The 27,500-nt window shown below is 49.8% G+C and overlaps 2 protein-coding genes across 3 annotated transcripts in view; both read right to left on the minus strand.

The window, feature by feature from the left end:
* The window catches only part of wwc1 (WW and C2 domain containing 1), a 29,770-nt gene extending 5,546 nt beyond the window's left edge, over positions 1-24,224 (minus strand). Inside the window, 13 exon segments of the mRNA XM_080509082.1 lie at positions 263-374; positions 1,494-1,892; positions 2,117-2,310; positions 5,576-5,665; positions 7,656-7,925; positions 8,874-8,944; positions 9,087-9,218; positions 11,731-11,860; positions 15,807-15,886; positions 17,414-17,490; positions 17,982-18,185; positions 18,262-18,371; positions 24,065-24,224. Coding sequence (XP_080365208.1) covers positions 263-374; positions 1,494-1,892; positions 2,117-2,310; positions 5,576-5,665; positions 7,656-7,925; positions 8,874-8,944; positions 9,087-9,218; positions 11,731-11,860; positions 15,807-15,886; positions 17,414-17,490; positions 17,982-18,185; positions 18,262-18,371; positions 24,065-24,183 — 1,988 coding nt within the window. The 5' untranslated portion in view covers positions 24,184-24,224.
* Positions 24,225-27,143: 2,919 nt separating this feature from the next.
* The window catches only part of nop16 (NOP16 nucleolar protein homolog (yeast)), a 5,671-nt gene continuing 5,314 nt past the window's right edge, over positions 27,144-27,500 (minus strand). The window contains exons 5-6 of one of the 2 annotated variants that reach the window (XR_013936895.1): positions 27,493-27,500; positions 27,144-27,377 (exon numbers count right to left, since the gene is read on the minus strand). The exon at positions 27,493-27,500 is cut by the window's right edge and continues 204 nt beyond it. The gene's annotated coding sequence lies outside the window, so the exon portion shown is untranslated. The other variant, XM_080508264.1, reaches the window with a different exon arrangement.

Raw genomic sequence — 27,500 nt, forward strand, 5'->3', positions numbered from 1 at the left:
ACAGTATATTACCTGTAAAGACAGTAAAAGTACTACAGTATATGATATATCTTTGATGAAGAGCAGCTAAATTCCAGGTGTTAAATCATCAAAACTGTTGCTTCACTTCCTGATCCAGTGGAGGAAACGTCAGATGTCCTCCAGATGTCCTCCAGATGTCCTCCAGATGTCCTCCAGATGTCCTCCAGATGTCCTCCAGTCTCAGCTGCTGGGCTGTGACTCTGCCTGAACTACTGCAGTAGAAGAAGTAAGCGGGTTCGACCTGCGCTCCGACGGTTCGTACACGCCGCTGTCGCCCGCCACCGACTCGTCAGACGCTGCTGAGGCCACGCCCATCTTCTGTGGCCCCGCCCCCTGCAGCAATGGGGCGTCGGCTTCATGGAACAAACAGAGTTTATGTCAGTTGGAAATGGACGTGTTTCCATGGAAACGTCTTTTCGCGCGCTGCTGCATGGAGCAGAGACGCGCCGCTGCTGCATGGAGCAGAGACGCCCCGCTGCTGCATGGAGCAGAGACGCCCCGCTGCTGCATGGAGCAGAGACGCGCCGCTGCTGCATGGAGCAGAGACGCGCTGCTGCATGGAGCAGAGGCGCGCTGCTGCATGGAGCAGAGGCGCGCCGCTGCTGCATGGAGCAGAGACGCGCTGCCAAAGTGTTTCCTATTCAGAATGTTCAACTTCCTTCCTGGTTCCAGAATCAGAAGAACCAGAACAAGTAGCAAAGCTGGAACAACGAGGATTCAGCTGAACCATGGAGGCCCTGTGCACCGCTGCAGCAGCACCTCATGGCCCTGTGCACCGCTGCAGCAGCACCGCATGGCCCTGCACCGCTGCAGCAGCACCGCATGGCCCTGTGCACCGCTGCAGCAGCACCTCATGGCCCTGTGCACCGCTGCAGCAGCACCTCATGGCCCTGTGCACCGCTGCAGCAGCACCTCATGGCCCTGTGCACCGCTGCAGCAGCACCTCATGGCCCTCCTTGACACTCCCCTGTATGCCTCGCCTCCTCCTCTCTCTCCCTCTCCTCCTCCTCCCTCTCCTCCTCCTCCCTCTCCACCTCCTCCTCCCTCTCCTCCTCCCTCTCCTCCTCCTCCTCCCTCTCCACCTCCTCCCTCTCCACCTCCTCCTCCCTCTCCTCCTCCTCCCTCTCCACCTCCTCCCTCTCCACCTCCTCCCTCTCCTCCTCCTCCTCCCTCTCCTCTCCTCCTCCCTCTCCTCCTCCTCCTCCCTCCTCCTCCTCCCTCTCCTCCTCCTCCTCCCTCCTCCCTCTCCTCCTCCTCCTCCCTCTCCTCCTCCCTCTCCTCCTCCTCCTCCCTCTCCACCTCCTCCCTCTCCACCTCCTCCTCCCTCTCCTCCTCCTCCTCCCTCCACAGGTCAGCAGCTCAGGGATTTCTGGTACAGGTCAGTCAGTGTTTCCGTCACGTGACGGAGGCGGAGCTTCTGACGGTGCTGAAGCCTGAAGAGGCTGTTGAAGAGTTCTACTGAAGGTGTTTACCTGGTAGCTCCTCCTCCCGTAGCTCCTCCTCCCGTAGCTCCTCCTCTCGTAGCTCCTCCTCCCGTAGCTCCTCCTCCCGTAGCTCCTCCTCCCGTAGCTCCTCCTCTGGTAGCTCCTCCTCCCGTAGCTCCTCCTCTGGTAGCTCCCTCCTCCCGTAGCTCCTCCTCCCGTAGCTCCTCCTCCGGTAGCTCCTCCTCCGGTAGCTCCTCCTCCCGTAGCTCCTCCTCTCGTAGCTCCTCCTCTCGTAGCTCCTCCTCTCGTAGCTCCTCCTCCAGCGGCTCCTCTGAGTCCAGGCGGAGCTCCAGCTCGGCCAGCCTACTCTCCAGGTCCAGGTCCAGACCCGGATCCCGACCCGGTTCCGGGCCGGTCCGACCCCCCGAAGCCTCGCCAGACAGGAAGCTGGCGTCAGCGACCAGGGGCGAGCGAGGCGGCGACAGGGAGGAGAGGGAGGAGCGCGGTGACAAGGAGGTCAAGGAGGTCAAGGAGCGCGGGGTCTCCGACAGTCTGAGGGCCTGGACCCGGGACGCCTCGGGCCCCCCGGGGGGCCGGGGGGGGCGGCCCGTCACCACCTCGTTCTCATGGATGGTGGTGATGGAGCTGGAGGGCCGGTACCCCCCCCGGGCCCCCCTCCTGCAGGAGGCTCTCCAGCTGGTTCTGCAGGTCCGGGTCGGCCAGGTCCTGCTGGTCCAGGTACAGGTCTGTGAAGCTGAGCGAGGATCCGGAACCCAGACTGGACGTGGTGGCCAGGGAACCGCGGCTGGAGGCCAGGGAACCGCGGCTGCTGCCCGACGAGCAGGACAGGGTGCTGGCCGACAGGCTGGGGGGGAACCACGGTTATTGGATGTTCTAGAACCTCAGGAACCACAACGGTTATTGGATGTTCTAGAACCTCAGGAACCACAACGGTTACTGGATGTTGTAGAACCTCAGGAACCACCACGGTTACTGGATGTTCTAGAACCTCAGGAACCACAACGGTTACTGGATGTTCTAGAACCTCAGGAACCACAACGGTTACTGGATGTTCTAGAACCTCAGGAACCACCACAGTTATTGGACATTCTGGAAGCTCAGGAACCACAACGGTTACTGGACGTTCTAGAACCTCAGGAACCACAAACGGTTACTGGATGTTCTAGAACCTCAGGAACCACCACGGTTACTGGATGTTCTAGAACCTCAGGAACCACAACGGTTACTGGATGTTCTAGAACCTCAGGAACCACAACGGTTACTGGATGTTCTAGAACCTCAGGAACCACCACAGTTACTGGACATTCTGGAAGCTCAGGAACCACAACGGTTACTGGACGTTCTAGAACCTCAGGAACCACAACGGTTACTGGACGTTCTGGAACCTCAGGAACCACCACGGTTACTGGACGTTCTGGAACCTCAGGAACCACAACGGTTACTGGACGTTCGAACCTCAGGAACCACAACGGTTACTGGACGTTCTGGAACCTCAGGAACCACAACGGTTACTGGATGTTGTAGAACCTCAGGAACCACCACGGTTACTGGATGTTGTAGAACCTCAGGAACCACAACGGTTACTGGATGTTGTAGAACCTCAGGAACCACCACGGTTACTGGATGTTCTAGAACCTCAGGAACCACAACGGTTACTGGATGTTGTAGAACCTCAGGAACCACCACGGTTACTGGATGTTCTAGAACCTCAGGAACCACAACGGTTACTGGATGTTCTAGAACCTCAGGAACCACCACAGTTACTGGACATTCTGGAAGCTCAGGAACCACAACGGTTACTGGACGTTCTAGAACCTCAGGAACCACAACGGTTACTGGATGTTCTAGAACCCCAGGAACCACCACGGTTATTGGATGTTCTAGAACCTCAGGAACCACCACGGTTACTGGATGTTCTAGAACCTCAGGAACCACAACGGTTACTGGATGTTCTAGAACCTCAGGAACCACAACGGTTACTGGATGTTCTAGAACCTCAGGAACCACCACAGTTACTGGACATTCTGGAAGCTCAGGAACCACAACGGTTACTGGACGTTCTAGAACCTCAGGAACCACAACGGTTACTGGACGTTCTGGAACCTCAGGAACCACCACGGTTACTGGACGTTCTGGAACCTCAGGAACCACAACGGTTACTGGACATTCTGGAACCTCAGGAACCACAACGGTTACTGGATGTTGTAGAACCTCAGGAACCACCACGGTTACTGGATGTTGTAGAACCTCAGGAACCACAACGGTTACTGGATGTTGTAGAACCTCAGGAACCACCACGGTTACTGGATGTTCTAGAACCTCAGGAACCACAACGGTTACTGGATGTTGTAGAACCTCAGGAACCACCACGGTTACTGGATGTTCTAGAACCTCAGGAACCACAACGGTTACTGGATGTTCTAGAACCTCAGGAACCACAACGGTTACTGGACGTTCTGGAACCTCAGGAACCACCACGGTTACTGGACGTTCTAGAACCTCAGGAACCACAACGGTTACTGGACGTTCTGGAACCACCACGGTTACTGGACGTTCTGGAACCTCAGGAACCACAACGGTTACTGGACATTCTGGAACCTCAGGAACCACAACGGTTACTGGATGTTGTAGAACCTCAGGAACCACCACGGTTACTGGATGTTGTAGAACCTCAGGAACCACAACGGTTACTGGATGTTGTAGAACCTCAGGAACCACCACGGTTACTGGATGTTCTAGAACCTCAGGAACCACAACGGTTACTGGATGTTGTAGAACCTCAGGAACCACCACGGTTACTGGATGTTCTAGAACCTCAGGAACCACAACGGTTACTGGATGTTCTAGAACCTCAGGAACCACAACGGTTACTGGACGTTCTGGAACCTCAGGAACCACCACGGTTACGTGACCTGGTGACGTGACATGGTGACGCGACATGACGTGGTGACATGACATGGTGACGTGACGTGGTGACATGACGTGGTGACATGACATGGTGACATGACGTGGTGACATGACGTGGTGACATGACATGGTAACATGACATGGTGACATGGTGACATGACGTGGTGACATGACGTGGTGACATGACATGGTGACATGACATGGTGACATGACGTGGTGACATGGTGACATGACATGGTGACATGACGTGGTGACATGACATGGTGACATGACATGGTGACATGGTGACATGACATGGTGACATGACGTGGTGACATGGTGACATGACGTGGTGACATGACGTGGTGACATGGTGACATGACATGGTGACATGACGTGGTGACATGACATGGTAACATGACATGGTGACATGACATGGTGACATGGTGACATGACATGGTGACATGACGTGGTGACATGGTGACATGACGTGGTGACATGACGTGGTGACATGACGTGGTGACATGACATGGTAACATGACGTGGTGACATGACGTGGTGACATGGTGACATGACATGGTGACATGACGTGGTGACATGACGTGGTGACATGACGTGGTGACATGGTGACATGACATGGTGACATGACGTGGTGACATGACGTGGTGACATGACGTGGTGACATGGTGACATGACATGGTGACATGACATGGTAACATGACATGGTGACATGACGTGGTGACATGGTGACATGACATGGTGACATGACGTGGTGACATGACGTGGTGACATGGTGACATGACATGGTGACATGACATGGTGACATGACATGGTGACATGACATGGTAAGATGACATGGTAACATGACGTGGTGACATGGTGACATGACATGGTGACATGACATGGTGACATGACGTGGTGACATGGTGACATGACGTGGTGACATGGTGACATGACGTGGTGACATGACGTGGTGACATGGTGACATGACGTGGTGACATGGTGACATGACGTGGTGACATGACGTGGTGACATGGTGACATGACGTGGTGACATGGTGACATGACGTGGTGACATGACATGGTGACGTGACGTGGTGACATGACGTGGTGACATGACGTGGTGACGTGACATGGTGACATGACGTGGTGACGTGGTGACATGACATGTGACATGGTGACATGGTGACATGGTGAATAAAGACGTCTCCAGGAGACACTGACCTCTTGAGCTGCGTCTGCAGAGACGAGGCGAGACGAACCGTCTCCTCCAGTTCCTTCACCAGCTGGTTCCTCCGGCAGTGGAGACGCAGCCTGAGACACAAACCAGGGACCTTACAGACAAACCAGGGACCTGACAAACAAACCAGGGACCTGACAGACAAACCAGGGACCTGACAAACAAACCAGAGACCTGACAGACAAACCAGGGACCTTACAGACAAACCAGGGACCTGACAGACAAACCAGGGACCTGACAGACAAACCAGAGACCTGACAGACAAACCAGGGACCTTACAGACAAACCAGGGACCTGACAGACAAACCAGGGACCTGACAGACAAACCAGGGACCTTACAGACAAACCAGGGACCTTACAGACAAACCAGGGACCTGACAAACAAACCAGAGACCTGACAGACAAACCAGGGACCTTACAGACAAACCAGGGACCTGACAGACAAACCAGGGACCTGACAGACAAACCAGAGACCTGACAGACAAACCAGGGACCTTACAGACAAACCAGGGACCTGACAGACAAACCAGGGACCTGACAAACAAACCAGAGACCTGACAGACAAACCAGGGACCTTACAGACAAACCAGGGACCTGACAGACAAACCAGGGACCTGACAGACAAACCAGAGACCTGACAGACAAACCAGGGACCTTACAGACAAACCAGGGACCTGACAGACAAACCAGGGACCTGACAGACAAACCAGGGACCTGACAGACAAACCAGGGACCTTACAGACAAACCAGGGACCTTACAGACAAACCAGGGACCTGACAAACAAACCAGAGACCTGACAGACAAACCAGGGACCTTACAGACAAACCAGGGACCTGACAGACAAACCAGGGACCTGACAGACAAACCAGAGACCTGACAGACAAACCAGGGACCTTACAGACAAACCAGGGACCTGACAGACAAACCAGGGACCTGACAAACAAACCAGAGACCTGACAGACAAACCAGGGACCTTACAGACAAACCAGGGACCTGACAGACAAACCAGGGACCTGACAGACAAACCAGAGACCTGACAGACAAACCAGGGACCTTACAGACAAACCAGGGACCTGACAGACAAACCAGGGACCTTACAGACAAACCAGGGACCTTACAGACAAACCAGGGACCTGACAAACAAACCAGAGACCTGACAGACAAACCAGGGACCTTACAGACAAACCAGGGACCTGACAGACAAACCAGGGACCTGACAGACAAACCAGAGACCTGACAGACAAACCAGGGACCTTACAGACAAACCAGGGACCTGACAGACAAACCAGGGACCTGACAGACAAACCAGGGACCTGACAGACAAACCAGAGACCTGACAGACAAACCAGGGACCTTACAGACAAACCAGGGACCTGACAGACAAACCAGGGACCTGACAGACAAACCAGGGACCTGACAGACAAACCAGGGACCTGACAAACAAACCAGAGACCTGACAGACAAACCAGGGACCTTACAGACAAACCAGGGACCTGACAAACAAACCAGAGACCTGACAGACAAACCAGGGACCTGACAGACAAACCAGAGACCTGACAGACAAACCAGGGACCTGACAAACAAACCAGAGACCTGACAGACAAACCAGGGACCTGACAGACAAACCAGGGACCTGACAGACAAACCAGAGACCTTACAGACAAACCAGAGACTTGACAGACAAACCAGGGACCTGACAGACAAACCAGGGACCTGACAGACAAACCAGAGACCTGACAGACAAACCAGAGACCTGACAGACAAACCAGAGACCTTACAGACAAACCAGGGACCTGACAGACAAACCAGAGACCTGACAGACAAACCAGGGACCTGACAAACAAACCAGAGACCTGACAGACAAACCAGGGACCTGACAGACAAACCAGGGACCTGACAGACAAACCAGAGACCTTACAGACAAACCAGAGACTTGACAGACAAACCAGGGACCTGACAGACAAACCAGGGACCTGACAGACAAACCAGAGACCTGACAGACAAACCAGAGACCTGACAGACAAACCAGAGACCTGACAGACCAGAGACCTGGTTCTGCTCACCTCTCGGTCAGGGCCTTGCTCTGGTGGTCCCTGGCGGCCTGCAGGTCTCTCTCCAGACGCTTCTTCTGGGTCTCCAGCTGCTGGTTCTGGTTCTGGTCCTGGTTCTGGTCCTGGTCCGGCTCCAGACCCCGCCGAGGTCTGAGGTACTGCAGCTCCTTCAGCAGCTCCTCCTTCTCACTGATCAGGATCAGACGGTCCCTCTCCGGGTCCAGCAGCCCCGGCCAGGCCTCGCTGTCCTGCTGGGCGATCTGGACCTCCAGGGTGGAGATCCTGAGTCACAGTGACGAGTCAGAGTCACAGTGACGAGTCAGAGTGACCAGAGTCAAAGTGACCAGAGTCACAGTGACGAGTCAGAGTGACCAGAGTCAGAGTGACGAGTCAAGAGTGACCAGAGTCAGAGTCAGAGTGAGAGTGACCAGAGTCACAGTGACCAGAGTCAAAGTGACCAGAGTCACAGTGACGAGTCAAGAGTGACCAGAGTCAGAGTGACCAGAGTCAAAGTGACCAGAGTCACAGTGACGAGTCAGAGTGACCAGAGTCAAAGTGACCAGAGTCACAGTGACGAGTCAGAGTGACCAGAGTCAGAGTGACGAGTCAAGAGTGACCAGAGTCAGAGTGACCAGAGTCAAAGTGACCAGAGTCACAGTGACGAGTCAAGAGTGACCAGAGTCAGAGTCAGAGTGAGAGTGACCAGAGTCACAGTGACGAGTCAGAGTGACCAGAGTCAGAGTGACCAGAGTCAGAGTGACGAGAGTCACAGTGACGAGTCAGAGTGACCAGAGTCAGAGTCAGAGTGACCAGAGTCAGCGTGACCAGAGTCAGCGTGACCAGAGTCAGAGTCAGAGTGACCAGAGTCAGCGTAACCAGAGTCAGAGTCAGAGTGACCAGAGTCAGAGTGACCAGAGTCACAGTGACGAGTCAGAGTGACCAGAGTCAGCGTAACCAGAGTCAGAGTCAGAGTGACCAGAGTCAGCGTGACCAGAGTCAGCGTGACCAGAGTCAGAGTCAGAGTGACCAGAGTCAGAGTGACCAGAGTCACAGTGACGAGTCAGAGTGACCAGAGTCAGCGTAACCAGAGTCAGAGTGACCAGAGTCAGCGTGACCAGAGTCAGCGTGACCAGAGTCAGAGTCAGCGTGACCAGAGTCAGCGTGACCAGAGTCAGAGTAACCAGAGTCAGAGTAACCAGAGTCAGAGTGACCAATCAGAACCAGCCTCACCTCCTCTTTGCCTCCTCGTACTTCAGACTCAGACGAACCTTCTCCGCCAGCTGGTTGCTGCTCGTCATGACCTGAGACCATGAAACAGGAAGTCAGTGATGAAACAGGAAGTCAGAGATCCACTGGAACCCGCAGATCCACAACAACCAACTGTGTTCTGCTCCTTCAATGACGAGGTTCACGTTCTGCCTTGCCCGGGCGGTTCTGACTCACCTCGGCCGGGATGTCGGTCTGCGAGCCAGCGTCAGAGTACATGGGGGGGCTGGAGGGTTCTGAGCTGCTGGTCCACAGGTCCTGCTGAGAACCCGAGTCCAGACGAAACCCGTCCTTCAACATGGCCAGTTTCTACACACACACACACACACAGTTACAGTTACAGTTACAGTTACAGTTACAGTAGCTCAACATAAAGACGGTAAAATACGTTGATTTAACCATTGAAACAGTTACTGGAGGTTTTTTCTGGTCTTCCAGGTTCTTCTGGTGGTTTTGTGTGTTTTTGTGTGTAATATTTTAACTTCTAATCTAACCTTGTTTTTATTCTAATAAGTATTTGTCAGTTAACGTCATCTTAAGTATAATTGTTGGTGATGCAGAAACCGTATATATACTTGTAATATAATATACTATAATATATTGTGTATACTTGTACAGCGACAATATGAAATGATGTGTTTACAAGTGTATCTATAATACAGTGTGTATACTTGCATAAATGAAATGTATTATTATGTTTTCACTTTATATGTGATGTCGAGTTTCATTTAGTGTTTTGATTTGTTAGCAGGGTGAAACACAGCGAGTTTCCTTTCATCTCTGAGAACGGAACTCATCTGGGCGACGCTGAACACCGAAACAAGAAATTCAACTAAAACATTAAATAAAATCTGTTCGTTTGTGTCTGTGTTTAATGTGTTTAATGTGTTTAATGTGTTTAATGTGTTTTTAATGTGTTTAATGTGTTTTTAATGTGTTTAATGTGTTTAATATGTGTTTAATGTGTTTAATATGTGTTTAATGTGTTTTTAATGTGTTTAATGTGTTTTTAATGTGTTTAATGTGTTTTTAATGTGTTTTTAATGTGTTTAATGTGTTTAATGTGTGTTTAATGTGTTTAATGTGTTTAATGTGTTTAATGTGTTTAATGTGTTTAATGTGTGTTTAATGTGTTTAATGTGTTTAATGTGTTTAATGTGTTTAATGTGTTTAATGTGAGCTGACCCTTCCCGGCCAATCAGTGAAGTGAAGCAGGTGAAGGAACGTCCAACTTTCCTTCCTGTTTCTCAACCGACCAATGAGAGCAGGCGAGCTGGACGCTAGCAGGACGTCAGCTGCAGATGGTGTTTGGGGGGGACATGAAGTCTCATGTCCCAGTCTCATGTCTCATGTCCCAGTCCAGATAAAAGTCAGAAATCTCATGTCCCAGTCAGAAGACGTCAGACGACGTCAGAAGACGTCAGAAGACGTTTGACAACGTTAGACGATATCAGAAGACGTTTGACGACGTCAGAAGACGTTAGACGACATCAGAAGACGTTTGACAACGTTAGACGATATCAGAAGACGTTAGACGATGTCAGAAGACGTTTGACGACGTCAGAAGACGTTAGACGACGTTAGACGATATCAGAAGACGTTTGACGACGTCAGAAGACGTTAGACGACATCAGAAGACGTTAGACGACGTTAGACGACGTTAGACGATATCAGAAGACGTTTGACGACGTCAGAAGACGTTAGACGACGTTAGACGATATCAGAAGACGTTTGACGACGTCAGAAGACGTTTGACGACATCAGAAGACGTTAGACGACGTTAGACGACGTTAGACGATATCAGAAGACGTTTGACGACGTCAGAAGACGTTAGACGACATCAGAAGACGTTAGACGACGTTAGACGACGTTAGACGATATCAGAAGACGTTTGACGACGTCAGAAGACGTTAGACGACGTTAGACGATATCAGAAGACGTTTGACGACGTCAGAAGACGTTAGACGACATCAGAAGACGTTAGACGACGTTAGACGACGTTAGACGATATCAGAAGACGTTTGACGACGTCAGAAGACGTTAGACGACGTTAGACGATATCAGAAGACGTTAGACGACGTTAAGACGACGTCAGAAGACGTTAGACGACATCAGAAGACGTTAGAAGACGTTAGACGACATTAGACGATATCAGAAGACGTTTGACGACGTCAGAAGACGTTAGACGATGTCAGAAGACGTCAGACGATGTCAGAAGACGTTAGATGACGTCAGAAGACGTTTGACGACGTTAGATGACGTCAGAAGACATTTGACGACGTTAGACGATATCAGAAGGCGTTTGACGACGTCAGAAGACGTTAGACGACGTTAGACGATATCAGAAGACGTTTGACGACGTCAGAAGACGTTAGACGACGTTAGACGATATCAGAAGACGTTAGACGACGTTAGACGACGTCAGAAGACGTTAGACGACATCAGAAGACGTTAGAAGACGTTAGACGACGTTAGACGATATCAGAAGACGTTTGACGACGTTAGACGACGTTAGACGATATCAGAAGACGTTAGACGATGTCAGAAGACGTTAGATGACGTCAGAAGACGTTTGACGACGTTAGATGACGTCAGACGACATCAGAAGACATTAGACAACGTCAGAAGACGTTTGACAACGTTAGACGATATCAGAAGACGTTAGACGACGTCAGAAGACGTTAGATGACGTCAGAAGACGTCAGACGACGTCAGAAGACGTTAGATGACGTCAGAAGACGTTAGACGACGTCAGAAGACGTTAGATGACGTCAGAAGACATTAGACAACGTCAGAAGTGTTGTTTCCTGGTTGGACTCGCCTGCAGCAGCTCCTGCTTCTCCTTCTCTCCGGCGCTGATGGCGTCCCGGATGCAGCGCACCTCCGTCAGGATGGCCTGCGCCTCCTGCAGCTTGTAGCCGTACGGACTGCTGGACACCTTCTGGTCGATCCTGAGAACCACAGAACCAACACTGTTACTGTCTGTCTGCTGGGACTCCATCCTGAGAACCACGGAACCAACACTGTTACTGTCTGCTGGGACTCCATCCTGAGAACCACGGAACCAACACTTTTACTGTCTGCTGGGACTCCATCCTGAGAACCACGGAACCAACACTTTTACTGTCTGCTGGGACTCCATCCTGAGAACCACGGAACCAACACTTTTACTGTCTGCTGGGACTCCATCCTGAGAACCACGGAACCAACACTGAAAAGCCCCGGTTCCACCGCACACAAGTGCCGGGACGGAGCGGAGCGGTACGGAATAGAGACCCCGACCGAAATTTTGGGTGGCGTCCCCACTGCAGACAGGAGCGTGAAAAGTGGGCGGGGCTTATGAGCCCCGCAGAAATGTGACATAACAGAAAAGAACGTGGTCAGATGTAGATCTTATGAATCTTCTGTTGTTGTTTAAATTCTCCACTTTGCACTCTTATTTTTTGCAGCGGAAAAAAAAAAAGTTACTTTTTGCAGCAGTCATTTTTTGCAGCGGAGAGCTGCAGCGCAACTTCTGTGTTTGTTGTGAGAGAGCGAACGCTCGGCCACTTGCCGGCGACTTGAGGCGACGTGCCCCGCCCCCAAGCGCTGGGGGGCGGGGCAAGCGGCCGGAGCGTTCCCCCCGGTTGGCTGAGGCACAGACACGGGAGTCTGAGCTTTCTGCTCAAACGCAGGAGGTTCTCCACTGCGGCGCTGATCGCGGTCCGGCAGCTCAGCGTCGGAACACGGAGGCGCCGAGCTCCTCTTCATCGCTTCCGCGGTCCGTCCCCGCGATAAAGCGCCGCTGACCGCGATAAAGCGCCGCTGACCGCGATAAAGCGCCGCTGACCGAGATAAAGCGCCACTGACCGCGATAAAGCGCCACTGACCGCGATAAAGCGCCACTGACCGCGATAAAGCGCCACTGACCGCGATAAAGCGCCACTGACCGAGATAAAGCGCCACTGACCGAGATAAAGCGCCACTGACCGAGATAAAGCGCCACTGACCGCGATAAAGCGCCGCTGACCGCGATAAAGCGCCACTGACCGAGATAAAGCGCCACTGACCGCGATAAAGCGCCACTGACCGCGATAAAGCGCCACTGACCGAGATAAAGCGGCGCTGACCGCGATAAAGCGCCGCTGACCGCGATAAAGCGCCACTGACCGAGATAAAGCGCCACTGACCGCGATAAAGCGCCACTGACCGCGATAAAGCGCCACTGACCGCGATAAAGCGCCACTGACCGAGATAAAGCGGCGCTGACCGCGATAAAGCGGCGCTGACCGCGATAAAGCGCCACTGACCGAGATAAAGCGGCGCTGACCGCGATAAAGCGCCACTGACCGAGATAAAGCGCCACTGACCGCGATAAAGCGCCACTGACCGCGATAAAGCGCCACTGACCGCGATAAAGCGCCGCTGACCGCGGCTGAACAGAACGCTGACCGCCTCTGGAAAGCGGAGCTGCCGGAGCGCGGTCAGCGCCGGAGCCCAAAGCTCCAGACTCCGGTGTCACGGACGCACATCAGCGCCACGGCGAGCGCTATGCTGCCAACAAAAAACTCCAACGCGATGCAAAGCCCCTCCCCCCAGTCTCCCCCTGCCTCAAGTCGCTGTTTCACAACAAACAATGAAGTTGAGCAGCAAAGAAAAGAAAAGGAAAATAAAACCACCAGAGCACAGCTGACCACACTGACAGTAGAGGCTTCAGCCGCACATTAGCATATTGAGGGCGTGTCGTAAATCACTGACCAATCAGCAGACAGCAGCTCAACCTCAGACCCGTTCCGTGGTCCTGGTACCCCAACGGAAGGGGAGCGGGAAAGCGGTGGCCTTTGGAGTGGTCTGGAGCGGTTTAGACCGCATTCCTGTGGTGACACGCGAACCGGAGCGGTTCAGACCGGTCTAGACCGGCACTTTTTGTGCGGTGGGACCGGGGCTTTACTGTCTGTCTGCTGGGACTCCATCCTGAGAACCACTTCCTGTCCAGTCTAATCCAGGTCAACCCACCACCATCACCAGCACCATCAGCAGCACCATCAGCACCACCATCAGCACCATCAGCAGCACCACCAGCACCACCATCAGCACCACCACCACCAGCACCATCAGCAGCCCCACCATCAGCACCACCACCACCATCAGCACCACCACCACCAGCACCATCAGCAGCACCACCATCAGCACCACCATCAGCACCACCACCACCAGCACCATCAGCAGCCCCACCATCAGCACCACCACCACCAGCACCATCAGCAGCCCCATCAGCACCACCACCACCAGCACCATCAGCAGCACCACCATCAGCACCACCACCACCAGCACCATCAGCAGCACCACCATCAGCACCACCATCAGCACCACCATCAGCACCACCACCACCAGCACCATCAGCAGCACCACCATCAGCAGCAGCACCATCAGCAGCAGCACCATCAGCACCATCAGCACCATCAGCAGCAGCACCATCAGCAGCAGCACCATCAGCACCATCAGCAGCACCACCATCAGCAGCAGCACCATCAGCACCATCAGCAGCAGCACCATCAGCACCATCAGCAGCAGCACCATCAGCAGCAGCACCATCAGCACCATCAGCACCATCAGCAGCAGCACCATCAGCAGCAGCACCATCAGCACCATCAGCAGCACCACCATCAGCAGCAGCACCATCAGCACCATCAGCAGCAGCACCATCAGCAGCAGCACCATCAGCACCATCAGCAGCAGCACCATCAGCACCATCAGCAGCAGCAGTGTCACACTAAGTCATGCATGAGTCTGAACAACTGGTCTGTTCACATTCCTCTGTTACACCATGGAGAGAGAGAGAGAGAGAGAGAGAGAGAGAGAGAGAGAGAGAGGGCGAGAGAGAGGGCGAGAGAGAGGGCGAGACAGAGAGAGACAGAGAGAGAGAGAGAGAGGGCGAGACAGAGAGAGAGAGATGAGAGAGAGAGAGAGAGAGGGCGAGACAGAGAGAGAGAGAGAGAGACAGAGAGAGAGACAGAGAGAGAGGGCGAGACAGAGAGAGAGAGAGAGAGAGAGACAGAGAGAGAGAGAGAGAGAGTACTACAGTATATTACCTATAAAGACAGTAAAAGTACTACAGTATATGATATATCTTTGATGAAGAGCAGCTACATTCCAGGTGTTCCTGCAGTGAGGAGAGCAGGAATGTTGTCGGGCGACTCTCTAATCCTCCGACGCTCACGGAGCTGCTGGAACAGAGCCTCTCTCCTGCTGGGTCCTCTCTCCTGCTGGGTCCTCTCTCCTGCTGGGCCCTCTCTCCTGCTGGGCCCTCTCTCCTGCTGGGTCCTCTCTCCTGCTGGGCCCTCTCTCCTGCTGTGTCCTCTCTCCTGCTGGGCCCTCTGACCTCCACCTCTGACCTCCAGCTGTGACCTCCACCTCTGACCTCCAGCTGTGACCTCCACCTCTGACCTCCACCTCTGACCTCCAGCTCTGACCTCCAGCTGTGACCTCCACCTCTGACCTCCACCTCTGACCTCCAGCTCTGACCTCCAGCTGTGACCTCCACCTCTGACCTCCACCTCTGACCTCCAGCTCTGACCTCCACCTCTGACCTCCAGCGCTGACCTCCAGCTGTGACCTCCACCTCTGACCTCCACCTCTGACCTCCAGCTGTGACCTCCACCTCTGACCTCCAGCTCTGACCTCCAGCTGTGACCTCCACCTCTGACCTCCACCTCTGACCTCCAGCTCTGACCTCCAGCGCTGACCTCCACCTCTGACCTCCAGCGCTGACCTCCAGCTGTGACCTCCACCTCTGACCTCCAGCGCTGACCTCCAGCTGTGACCTCCACCTCTGACCTCCACCTCTGACCCCCAGCTGTGACCTCCAGCTGTGCAGCTCTTCCAGGGAGACACAGACTGATCCAGATGTGGACTTACTCTTTGAGCGTCTGGAATCCCTCCTCCTTGTACTGCAGCTCCTGCTTCATGCAGGCCAGGTCCCTCTTCAGCTTGAGCACCTGAACAAACAGGTCATGTCTGTTATTACAGAACTGAACAAACAGGTCATGTCTGTTATTACAGAACTGAACAAACAGGTCATGTCTGTTATTACAGAACTGAACAAACAGGTCATGTCTGTTATTACAGAACTGAACAAACAGGCTCATGTCTGTTGTTACAGAACTGAACAAACAGGTCATGTCTGTTGTTACAGAACTGAAGAAACAGGCTCATGTCTGTTATTACAGAACTGAACAAACAGGTCATGTCTGTTGTTACAGAACTGAACAAACAGGCTCATGTCTGTTATTACAGAACTGAAGAAACAGGTCATGTCTGTTATTACAGAACTGAAGAAACAGGTCATGTCTGTTATTACAGAACTGAACAAACAGGTCATGTCTGTTATTACAGAACTGAAGAAACAGGTCATGTCTGTTATTACAGAACTGAAGAAACAGGTCATGTCTGTTATTACAGAACTGAACAAACAGGTCATGTCTGTTATTACAGAACTGAAGAAACAGGCTCATGTCTGTTGTTACAGAACTGAAGATCTGGGTTCTCCACGACGCTGCTCCAACCAGAGGACAATCAGAGCAGAGGTCATCAATCACCTGACAGTTTGAATCAGACCGATGAAGGCCAATGGAGCCAACGTTAGCATTGGACAGTTAGCGCTGGACAGTTAGCGTTGGACAGTTATCGTTGGAATGTTAGCGCTGGACAGTTAGCGTTGGACAGTTATCGTTGGAATGTTAGCGCTGGACAGTTAGCGTTGGACTGTTACCGTTGGACAGTTAGCGCTGGACAGTTAGCGTTGGACAGTTATCGTTGGAATGTTAGCGCTGGACAGTTAGCGTTGGACAGTTATCGTTGGAATGTTAGCGCTGGACAGTTAGCGTTGGACAGTTATCGTTGGAATGTTAGCGCTGGACAGTTAGCGTTGGACTGTTACCGTTGGACAGTTATCGTTGGAATGTTAGCGCTGGACAGTTAGCGTTGGACAGTTATCGTTGGAATGTTAGCGCTGGACAGTTAGCGTTGGACTGTTACCGTTGGACAGTTAGCGTGGGATAGTTAGTGTTGGACAGTTAGCGTGGGACAGTTAGCGTTGGACAGTTAGTGTTGGAGAGTTAGCGTTGGACTGTTACCGTTGGACAGTTAGCGTGGGATAGTTAGTGTTGGACAGTTAGCGTGGGACAGTTAGCATTGGACAGTTAGTGTTGGACAGTTAGCGTTGGACAGTTAGTGTGGGACAGTTAGCGCTGGACAGTTAGCATTGTAAAGTTAGCGTTGTAGAGTTAGCATTGGGCAGTTAGCGTGGGACAGTTCGCGTTGGACAGTTAGCGTGGGACAGTTAGCGTGGGACAGTTAGCGTTGGACAGTTAGCGTGGCGAGACACTCCATCTTCTGTCAGTACAATGAAAAATGAAGAGAAACTCCTGCAGTGAAAGACAAAGGACTTCAGGAAACACGTCTTCAGATCCAAGCACCTGAGGACGTAGGACACAGGAAGTATGGACGAGCCTTTCCCGCCTTACCCGACTCTTGGCAGTGGAGATTTCTGCTTTGAGGATCTCGGGGTCGTACTTGCTGGAGGACGACGATCTGGAGTTCACTGCAGGACGACAGCAGAGGACGAGTCCATTCAGGGACACACACACACAGCTGGCAGTGATCACTTCATCCCATAACGTCAAATAATCCCATAACGTCAAATAATCCGATAACGTCAAATAATCCCATAACGTCAAATAATCCGATAACGTCAAATAATCCCATAACGTCAAATAATCCGATAACGTCAAATAATCCCATAACGTCAAATAATCCGATAACGTCAAATAATCCCATAACGTCAAATAATCCGATAACGTCAAATAATCCCATAACGTCAAATAATCCCATAACGTCAAATAATCCGATAACGTCAAATAATCCCATAACGTCAAATAATCCCATAACGTCAAATAATCCCATAACGTCAAATAACCTGATAACGTCAAATCATCCCATAACGCGAGGGTCTCCCCCTGAGAGACCCTCACCCCCCCACCTCCCCCCTGAGAGACCCCCCCCCCCCCCCCCCCCAGCTGGTTGTGGACTCACGGCTGGTGTGGGAGGTGGCCTTGTCCCTCCAGGCGTCATGCAGACTGCAGTACTCCTGCTGGGCCAGGTGGAGGCGCTGCTCCTTCACCTGGTAGATCTCCTGCTGGGCACTGAGGGCGTCCCGGGCCACCGACAGGTAGTCCCTCAGCATGGCCTCCTGCTCCTGCTGCCACTGGGCCCGGGGGTCCTCCAGCTGGGTGCTCTCTGGGGGTGGGGGGGGGGGGGGGGGGTGAGGAACACCAAGTGCTGGGGGGCCTCGTAACGTGTGACGGAGACTCACTGGTGTTGTGGTCCACATAGTACGGTCCGACCGCCGGGTCGTACGCCTCCTCCCAGCCCACCGGCAGCTCGTCGCCGATACAGTCGGCAAACGTCAGAGGCTTCGTCTGCCTGGAACACATGACAACACTTCAAAACCTGGCAGGAACCGGAACGGAGTCAGACTGCCTGGAACACAACGCATGACAACACTTCAAAACCTGGAAGGAACTGGAACGGGGACGGAACAGAGTCAGAACGGAGTCGGAACGGAGTCGGAACGGAGTCGGAACGGAGTCGGAATGGAGCCGGAACGGAGTCGGAACGGAGTCGGAACGGAGTCGGAACGGAGCCGGAACGGAGTCGGAACGGAGTCGGAACGGAGTCGGAATGGAGCCGGAACGGAGTCGGAATGGAGCCGGAACGGAGCCGGAACGGAGTCGGAACGGAGTCGGAATGGAGCCGGAACGGAGTCGGAATGGAGCCGGAATGGAGCCGGAACGGAGCCGGAACGGAGTCGGAATGGAGCCGGAATGGAGCCGGAACGGAGCCGGAACGGAGTCAGAACGGAGTCAGAATGGAGTCGGAACGACGACACATGGTAAATTGGTAAATGACTGTGTGAGCAGCCCTACAGCCCTACGGCCCTTCACAGCAGGGGGTCTCAAACTGGGGTCCTGGAGGTGCAGCCCTGCATATTCTCCATGTCTTCCTGCTCCCACACAGCTGAGTCAGTGAGCGGCTGGTGGTCTGGCTTTGTGCTGAAGAACCATCAGGACATTCAGGTGATGGAGACGATGGCTCCACCCCCAGGTGGAGCGAGCGCTCCACCCCAAGGCCGAAAATACTAATATAACACATACAGACGGTAATGGAGAGCTGCAGGAGGTGGCCATAACATGACGATAGCATGACGATAACGTGACGATAGCATGACGATAGCATGACGATAGCATGTCGATAACATGACGATAGCATGTCGATAACATGACGATAGCATGTCGATAGCATGACGATAACGTGGCGATAGCATGACGATAACGTGGCGATAGCATTATGATAGCATGACGATAACATGACGATAACGTGACGATAACGTAACGATAACGTGACGATAACATGACGATAGCATGACGATAGCATGACGATAATGTGCGATAACGTGATGATAACATGATGATAACATGACGATAATGTGTCGATAGCATTATGATAACATGACGACAACATGACGATAACATGACGATAACCCGACGATAGCATGACGATAACGTGATGATAGCATGGCGATAACATGATGATAACATAATAGTGTGACGATAACATGACGATAACATAACGATGACATAATAGTGTGACGATAGCATGACGATAACATGACGATAACATAACAATAACATGACGAAAACATAACAATAACATAATGATAACATAACGATAACATGATGATAACATAACAATAACATGACGAAAACATAACAATAACATAATGATAACATAACGATAACGTGATGATAACATAACAATAACATGACGAAAACATAACAATAACATAATGATAACATAACGATAACGTGATGATAACATAACAATAGTGTGACGATAACTGTTTGATTGTCGTGGAGGCGGAGAATGAACGGATTCAAACCAACTAGAAGAAGAAAGAACTTGAAAGGAGATCAAAGCCCCGCCCACACCACAAAGTCGTTTCATCTCTACTGCGTCTCGGAGCCTGAAACCGCTGAGCCCTTTTTTTTTTTTTTTAACAGAAAACGCCGCCTCACTTTGACGTGTGGATGAACAAGATGCACATTAGCTGAAAACTGTCAGGACTCTTGTTGTCTTCTGTGTTTTGGTTGTATTGGTGAGTCACAACGCCCCTAAAGGCCTGGCATGGTTACTACACCACGTTGGGCCCAGTTCACCGGGTCGTCTGGACCCGGGACGTAAACGATGGGATGTAAACAATGTAAACGATGGGACGTAAACGATGGGATGTAAACGATGTAATTGATGGGATGTAAACGATGTAAACGATGGGATGTAAACAATGGAAACGATGGTATGTAAACGATGTAAACGATGGTATGTAAACAATATAAACGATGGGATGTAAACAATGTAAACGAAGGGATGTAAACGATGGGAAGTAAACGATGGGATGTAAACGATGGGATGTAAACGATGGGATGTAAACGATGGGATGTAAACGATGGGATGTAAACGATGGGATGTAAACGATGGGATGTAAACAATGTAAACGATGGGATGTAAACGATGGGAAGTAAACAATGGGATGTAAACAATGTAAACGATGGGATGTAAACGATGGGATGTAAACAATGGGATGTAAATGATGGGATGTAAACGATGGGATGCAAACAATGTAAACGATGGGATGTAAACGATGTAATCGATGGGATGTAAACGATGGGATGTAAACAATGTAAACAATGGGATGTAAACGATGGGATGTAAACAATGTAAACAATGGGATGTAAATGATGGGATGTAAACGATGGGATGTAAATGATATAAACGATGGGATGTAAACGATGGGATGTAAACAATGTAAACGATGGGATGTAAACGATATAAACGATGGGATGTAAACGATGGGATGTAAACGGTGGGATGTAAACAATGTAAACAATGGGATGTAAACAATGTAAACGACGGGATGTAAACGATGGGATGTAAACAATGTAAACGATGGGATGTAAGCGATGGGATGTAAACGATGCAAACGATGGGATGTAAACAATGCAAACGATGGGATGTAAACAATGTAAACGACGGGATGTAAACGATGGGATGTAAACGATGCAAACGATGGGATGTAAACAATGTAAACGATGGGATGTAAACGATGCAAACGATGGGATGTAAACAATGTAAACGACAGGATGTAAACAATGGAATGTAAACAATGTAAACGATGGGATGTAAACGATGGGATGTAAACGATGGGATGTAAACGATGGGATGTAAACGATGTAAACGACGGGATGTAAACGACATAAACGATGGGATGTAAACAATGCAAACAATGGGATGTAAATGATGGGATGTAAACAATGTGAACAATGGGATGTAAACAATGGGATGTAAACGACATAAACGATGGGATGTAAACAATGCAAACAATGGGATGTAAATGATGGGATGTAAACAATGTGAACAATGGGATGTAAACAATGGGATGTAAACGATGTAAACGATGGGATGTAAACGATGTAAACGATGGGATGTAAATGATATAAACGATGGCATTGTTTACGATGGGATGTAAACAATGTAAACGATGGGATGTAAACAATGTAAACGATGGGACGTAAACGATGGGATGTAAACGATGTAATTGATGGGATGTAAACGATGTAAACGATGGGATGTAAACAATGGAAACGATGGTATGTAAACGATGTAAACGATGGTATGTAAACAATATAAACGATGGGATGTAAACAATGTAAACGAAGGGATGTAAACGATGGGAAGTAAACGATGGGATGTAAACGATGGGATGTAAACGATGGGATGTAAACGATGGGATGTAAACGATATAAACGATGGGATGTAAACAATGTAAACGAAGGGATGTAAACGATGGGAAGTAAACGATGGGATGTAAACGATGGGATGTAAACGATGGGATGTAAACAATGTAAACAATGGGATGTAAACAATGTAAACGACGGGATGTAAACGATGGGATGTAAACAATGTAAACGATGGGATGTAAACGATGGTATGTAAACAATGTAAACGATGGGATGTAAACGATGGGATGTAAACGATGCAAACGATGGGATGTAAACGATGGGATGTAAACAATGTAAACGATGGGATGTAAACGATGGGATGTAAACAATGTAAACGATGGGATGTAAACGATGGGATGTAAACAATGTAAACGATGGGATGTAAACGATGGGATGTAAACGATGCAAACGATGGGATGTAAACGATGGGATGTAAACAATGTAAACGACGGGATGCAAACGATGGGATGTAAACAATGTAAACGACGGGATGTAAACGATGGGATGTAAACAATGTAAACAATGGGATGTAAACAATGTAAATGACGGGATGCAAACGATGGGATGTAAACAATGTAAACGACGGGATGTAAACGATGGGATGTAAACAATGTAAACGATGGGATGTAAACGATGCAAACGATGGGATGTAAACAATGTAAACGACAGGATGTAAACAATGGAATGTAAACAATGTAAACGATGGGATGTAAACGATGGGATGTAAACGATGGGATGTAAACGATGGGATGTAAACAATGTAAACGACGGGATGTAAACGACATAAACGATGGGATGTAAACAATGCAAACAATGGGATGTAAATGATGGGATGTAAACAATGTAAACAATGAGATGTAAACGATGGGATGTAAACGATGTAAACGATGGGATGTAAATGATATAAACGATGGGATGTAAACAATGTAAACGATGGGATGTAAACTATATAAACGATGGGATGTAAACGATGGGATGTAAACAATGTAAACGACGGGATGTAAACGACATAAACGATGGGATGTAAACAATGCAAACAATGGGATGTAAATGATGGGATGTAAACAATGTGAACAATGGGATGTAAACAATGGGATGTAAACGATGGGATGTAAATAATATAAACGATGGGATGTAAACGATGGGATGTAAACAATGTAAACGACGGGATGTAAACGATGTGATGTAAACGACAAACGATGGGATGTAAACAATGCAAACAATGGGATGTAAATGATGGGATGTAAACGATATAAACGATGGGATATAAACAATGCAAACAATGGGATGTAAACGATGGGATGTAAACAATGTAAACAATGGGATGTAAATGATGGGATGTAAACGATGGGATGTAAACGATGGGATGTAAACAATGGGATATAAACAATGGGATGTAAACAATGTAAACAATGGGATATAAACAATGGGATGTAAACAATGGGATATAAACAATGGGATATAAACGATGGGATGTAAACAATGGGATATAAACGATGGGATGTAAACGATGGGATATAAACGATGGGATATAAACGATGGGATGTAAACGATATAAACGATGGGATGTAAACGATATAAACAATGGGAAGTAAACGATATAAACGATGGGATGTAAACGATATAAACAATGGGAAGTAAACGATATAAACGATGGGATGTAAACGATATAAACGATGGGATATAAACGATATAAACGATGGGATATAAACGATGGGAAGTAAACGATATAAACGATGGGATATAAACGATGGGAAGTAAACGATATAAACGATGGGATATAAACGATGGGAAGTAAACGATATAAACGATGGGATGTAAACGATATAAACGATGGGAAGTAAACGATATAAACAATGGGAAGTAAACGATATAAACGATGGAAGTAAACGATGTAAACGATGGAAGTAAAGGAGAAACCATTGTTTTTGCAGCGTTTTTTCCAGTAAAGCTTCACGTTTCCAGGACAACATTAGAAAAAGATGCAGTGAGCCTGCGGGCCTGTAGTGGGCGCTGCTGCTGCTGCTGCTGCTGCTGCAGGGGCTCCAGAGTCCAGTGTGGAGGAGTGGAGGAGTGGAGGTATGGAGGTATGGAGGGTGCTCACCTGTCCCGGGGGTCGATCAGAGTGGAGGTATGGAGGTATGGAGGTATGGAGGTATGGAGGGTGCTCACCTGTCCCGGGGGTCGATCAGAGTGGAGGTATGGAGGTACGGAGGTATGGAGGTATGGAGGTATGGAGGTATGGAGGTATGGAGGTATGGAGGTATGGAGGGTGCTCACCTGTCCCGGGGGTCGATCCAGCTGGTCTTCTGGTTGATGTGGTCGATATAGTAACGTTTGCCGTCGAAGTCGCTAGCTTCCTCCCAGCCGCGCGGCAGCGGCAGCTCCTTCCTCGGCATGACCTCACAGTCTCCATCCAACTCCTCAGGACCGAGGCAGCATCCTCTGCTCCTGCTCCACCTCCTGCCCCCCGGCCGGCCGGGGCCCCTGCAGCCGGCCCCCGGGCCCCATCACCCACCCTACCCACGTAATAATCCACGATATTAACCCACGGTAATAATCCACAGTAATAATCCACGGTAATAATCCACGGTAATAATCCACGATATTAACCCACGGTAATAATCCACGGTAATAATCCACGATATTAACCCAGGGTAATAATCCACGGTAATAATCCACGGTAATAATCCACGATATTAACCCACGGTAATAATCCACGGTGATAATCCAGACGGTTCTTCTCTGCTGGAAGACAAACAAACAAAACGTTTTTTCAAACTTTGTAGAAAGTTGAGGCCTGGAGGAAGTTGTCGGTTCCCGGGTCCAGGCCACCGGGAGTCACGGAGGCTCCGGGGGGGGGGGGGGGTTACTCAGCAGAGCCCCAGCAGCCAGCGGGCCCCCGGGCTCCTCCGCTCCGCTCCTCCAGACCCACAGGCCACCATGTTAGCAGCGGGAAACGCCGCCATCCGCCCGCCGCCCGCCGCGGGGCTTCAACCGGCCGAGTCCGGGCTGCCGGCTCCCGCTGCGGCTCCAGGGGTCCCCCGGGGCCTGTCCTCGGTCCTCGGTCCTCGGTCCTCCGTCCTCCGTCCTCGGTCCTCTCCAGGCCGGGCTCCAGGCTCCAGGCTCCAGGCTCCAGGCTCCAGGCTGCGGCGGCGGCAGAATGTTTTCCTTCACCGACAACTTCTTCACCTCCGGACTTTACCGACGAGCTCCGAAGTTCCCCGAGCTTCCGCTTTCACAATAAAACGCAAGCACGCGCTTATCAACACAATAAAAGCACGGGGATGCGCCTTAGACTGCAGGAAGAAACATTTAGTCTGTTTGGCTGAGAAACCCTGACATGAGATTACTGAATGAGAAACCCTCTGACATGAGATTACTGAATGAGAAACCCTCTGACATGAGATTACTGAATGAGAGACCCTGACATGAGATTACTGAATGAGAGACCCTGACATGAGATTACTGAATGAGAAACCCTCTGACATGAGATTACTGAATGAGAAACCCTCTGACATGAGATTACTGAATGAGAAACCCTCTGACATGAGATTACTGAATGAGAAACCCTCTGACATGAGATTACTGAATGAGAGACCCTGACATGAGATTACTGAATGAGAAACCCTCTGACATGAGATTACTGAATGAGAGACCCTGACATGAGTTTACTGAATGAGAAACCCTCTGACATGAGATTACTGAATGAGAGACCCTGACATGAGATTACTGAATGAGAAACCCTCTGACATGAGATTACTGAATGAGAGACCCTGACATGAGTTTACTGAATGAGAAACCCTCTGACATGAGATTACTGAATGAGAGACCCTGACATGAGATTACTGAATGAGAAACCCTCTGACATGAGATTACTGAATGAGAGACCCTGACATGAGATTACTGAATGAGAGACCCTGACATGAGTTACATTTTACAGTGAACCACAGAAGTTATTGGAAAAGAACAAGTCTTGTTTATTTATTAGACTTTATTTTATTAAAGTTGCTGCATTGAGTTCCAAGCTGAGAACTTCTAATACTATGTAATAATTAATAATTCTATGTATTGTTGTACTTCAGGTTTCAGTAAGAGGCAGAACAACATTAAGAAATATAATTCTATATTAAAACTCAATCTTTTAGCATTTTAATCTGATACTGAAAAGTGAATCATTTGTCACGTTATTCTTCGTCTTGTCAGAAAGTTTGACTGAAACAACCAGTCCAGTTACCAGGAAACGCGTTTTTACCAGTCCAGTTACCAGGAAACGCGTTTTTACCAGTCCAGTTACCAGGAAACGCGTTTTTACCAGTCCAGTTACCAGGAAACGTGTTTTTACCAGTCCAGTTATCAGGAAACTTGTTTTTACCAGTCCAGTTATCAGGAAACGTGTTTTTACCAGTCCAGTTACCAGGAAACGCGTTTTTACCAGTCCAGTTACCAGGAAACGCGTTTTTACCAGTCCAGTTACCAGGAAACGTGTTTTTACCAGTCCAGTTATCAGGAAACGTGTTTTTACCAGTCCAGTTACCAGGAAACGCGTTTTTACCAGTCCAGTTACCAGGAAACGCGTTTTTACCAGTCCAGTTACCAGGAAACGTGTTTTTACCAGTCCAGTTACCAGGAAACGCGTTTTTACCAGTCCAGTTACCAGGAAATGTGTTTTTACCAGTCCAGTTACCAGGAAACGTGTTTTTACCAGTCCAGTTATCAGGAAACGTGTTTTTACCAGTCCAGTTACCAGGAAACGTGTTTTTACCAGTCCAGTTACCAGGAAACGCGTTTTTACCAGTCCAGTTACCAGGAAACGTGTTTTTACCAGTCCAGTTACCAGGAAACGCATTTTTACCAGTCCAGTTACCAGGAAACGTGTTTTTACCAGTCCAGTTACCAGGAAACGCATTTTTACCAGTCCAGTTACCAGGAAACGTGTTTTTATCACAATCAAATGATTTTGACCAATAGAAACATTAACATGTGTCCCTGTGTGGTACTAAAGAATCCCTGTCCTGGAACCTGGATCTGGATCGTCATCTAGTCCTGGACATTTTGTTCTGAAGAAACAGGGACAAGCTGTTTTCTCATGTGACTTTAAATGTTTAAACTACCGAGTTGACAATTTTTAATGTTTCCCCCAATGTTACCCTCAGTCCTCTACCAGGTCCTGGTCCTGGTCCTCTACTAGACCAGGTCCAGGTCCTGTACTAGTGACAGAGTTGTCAGGTTGTCTCAGGGGACGTCGGCACATTGAAACTTCCTGAGGGATCAAAGTCTCAGATGAACCTTTGATGGGCAAGAAGATCAAAGGAAGAACAAAAGGAGATTGTCAAAAATACAAATTTACATCAAAGACCAAGTTTTCAAAAAACATTTTATTAATCTTTGTGAATCTTTTCAACCGTCGCTCCAGTTCACTGGTCCTGGTTTAAACTCTCTTCTCTAGGAGCCGCTCCTGGTCCCTGGTTTCACAGGAGCCGCTCCTGGTCCCTGGTTTCACAGGAGCCGCTCCTGGTCCCTGGTTTCACAGGAGCCGCTCCTGGTCCCTGGTTTCACAGGAGCGGCTCGTCAGACTCGCATCGACCGTGTTCTGAAAATGTGTAAAAGATGACGGTGCAGAAGGTTCCAGGTCACCAGAGCTCCACTGGTGGTTTTGTCCTGGCTTCTTCAATGTTCAGGGTCCAGTTCCTGGTGGAGGGTCTTACATGTCTTT

The sequence above is a fragment of the Blennius ocellaris genome (assembly GCF_963422515.1).
Source record: "Blennius ocellaris genome assembly, chromosome: 14".
NCBI lineage: Eukaryota > Metazoa > Chordata > Actinopteri > Blenniiformes > Blenniidae > Blennius > Blennius ocellaris.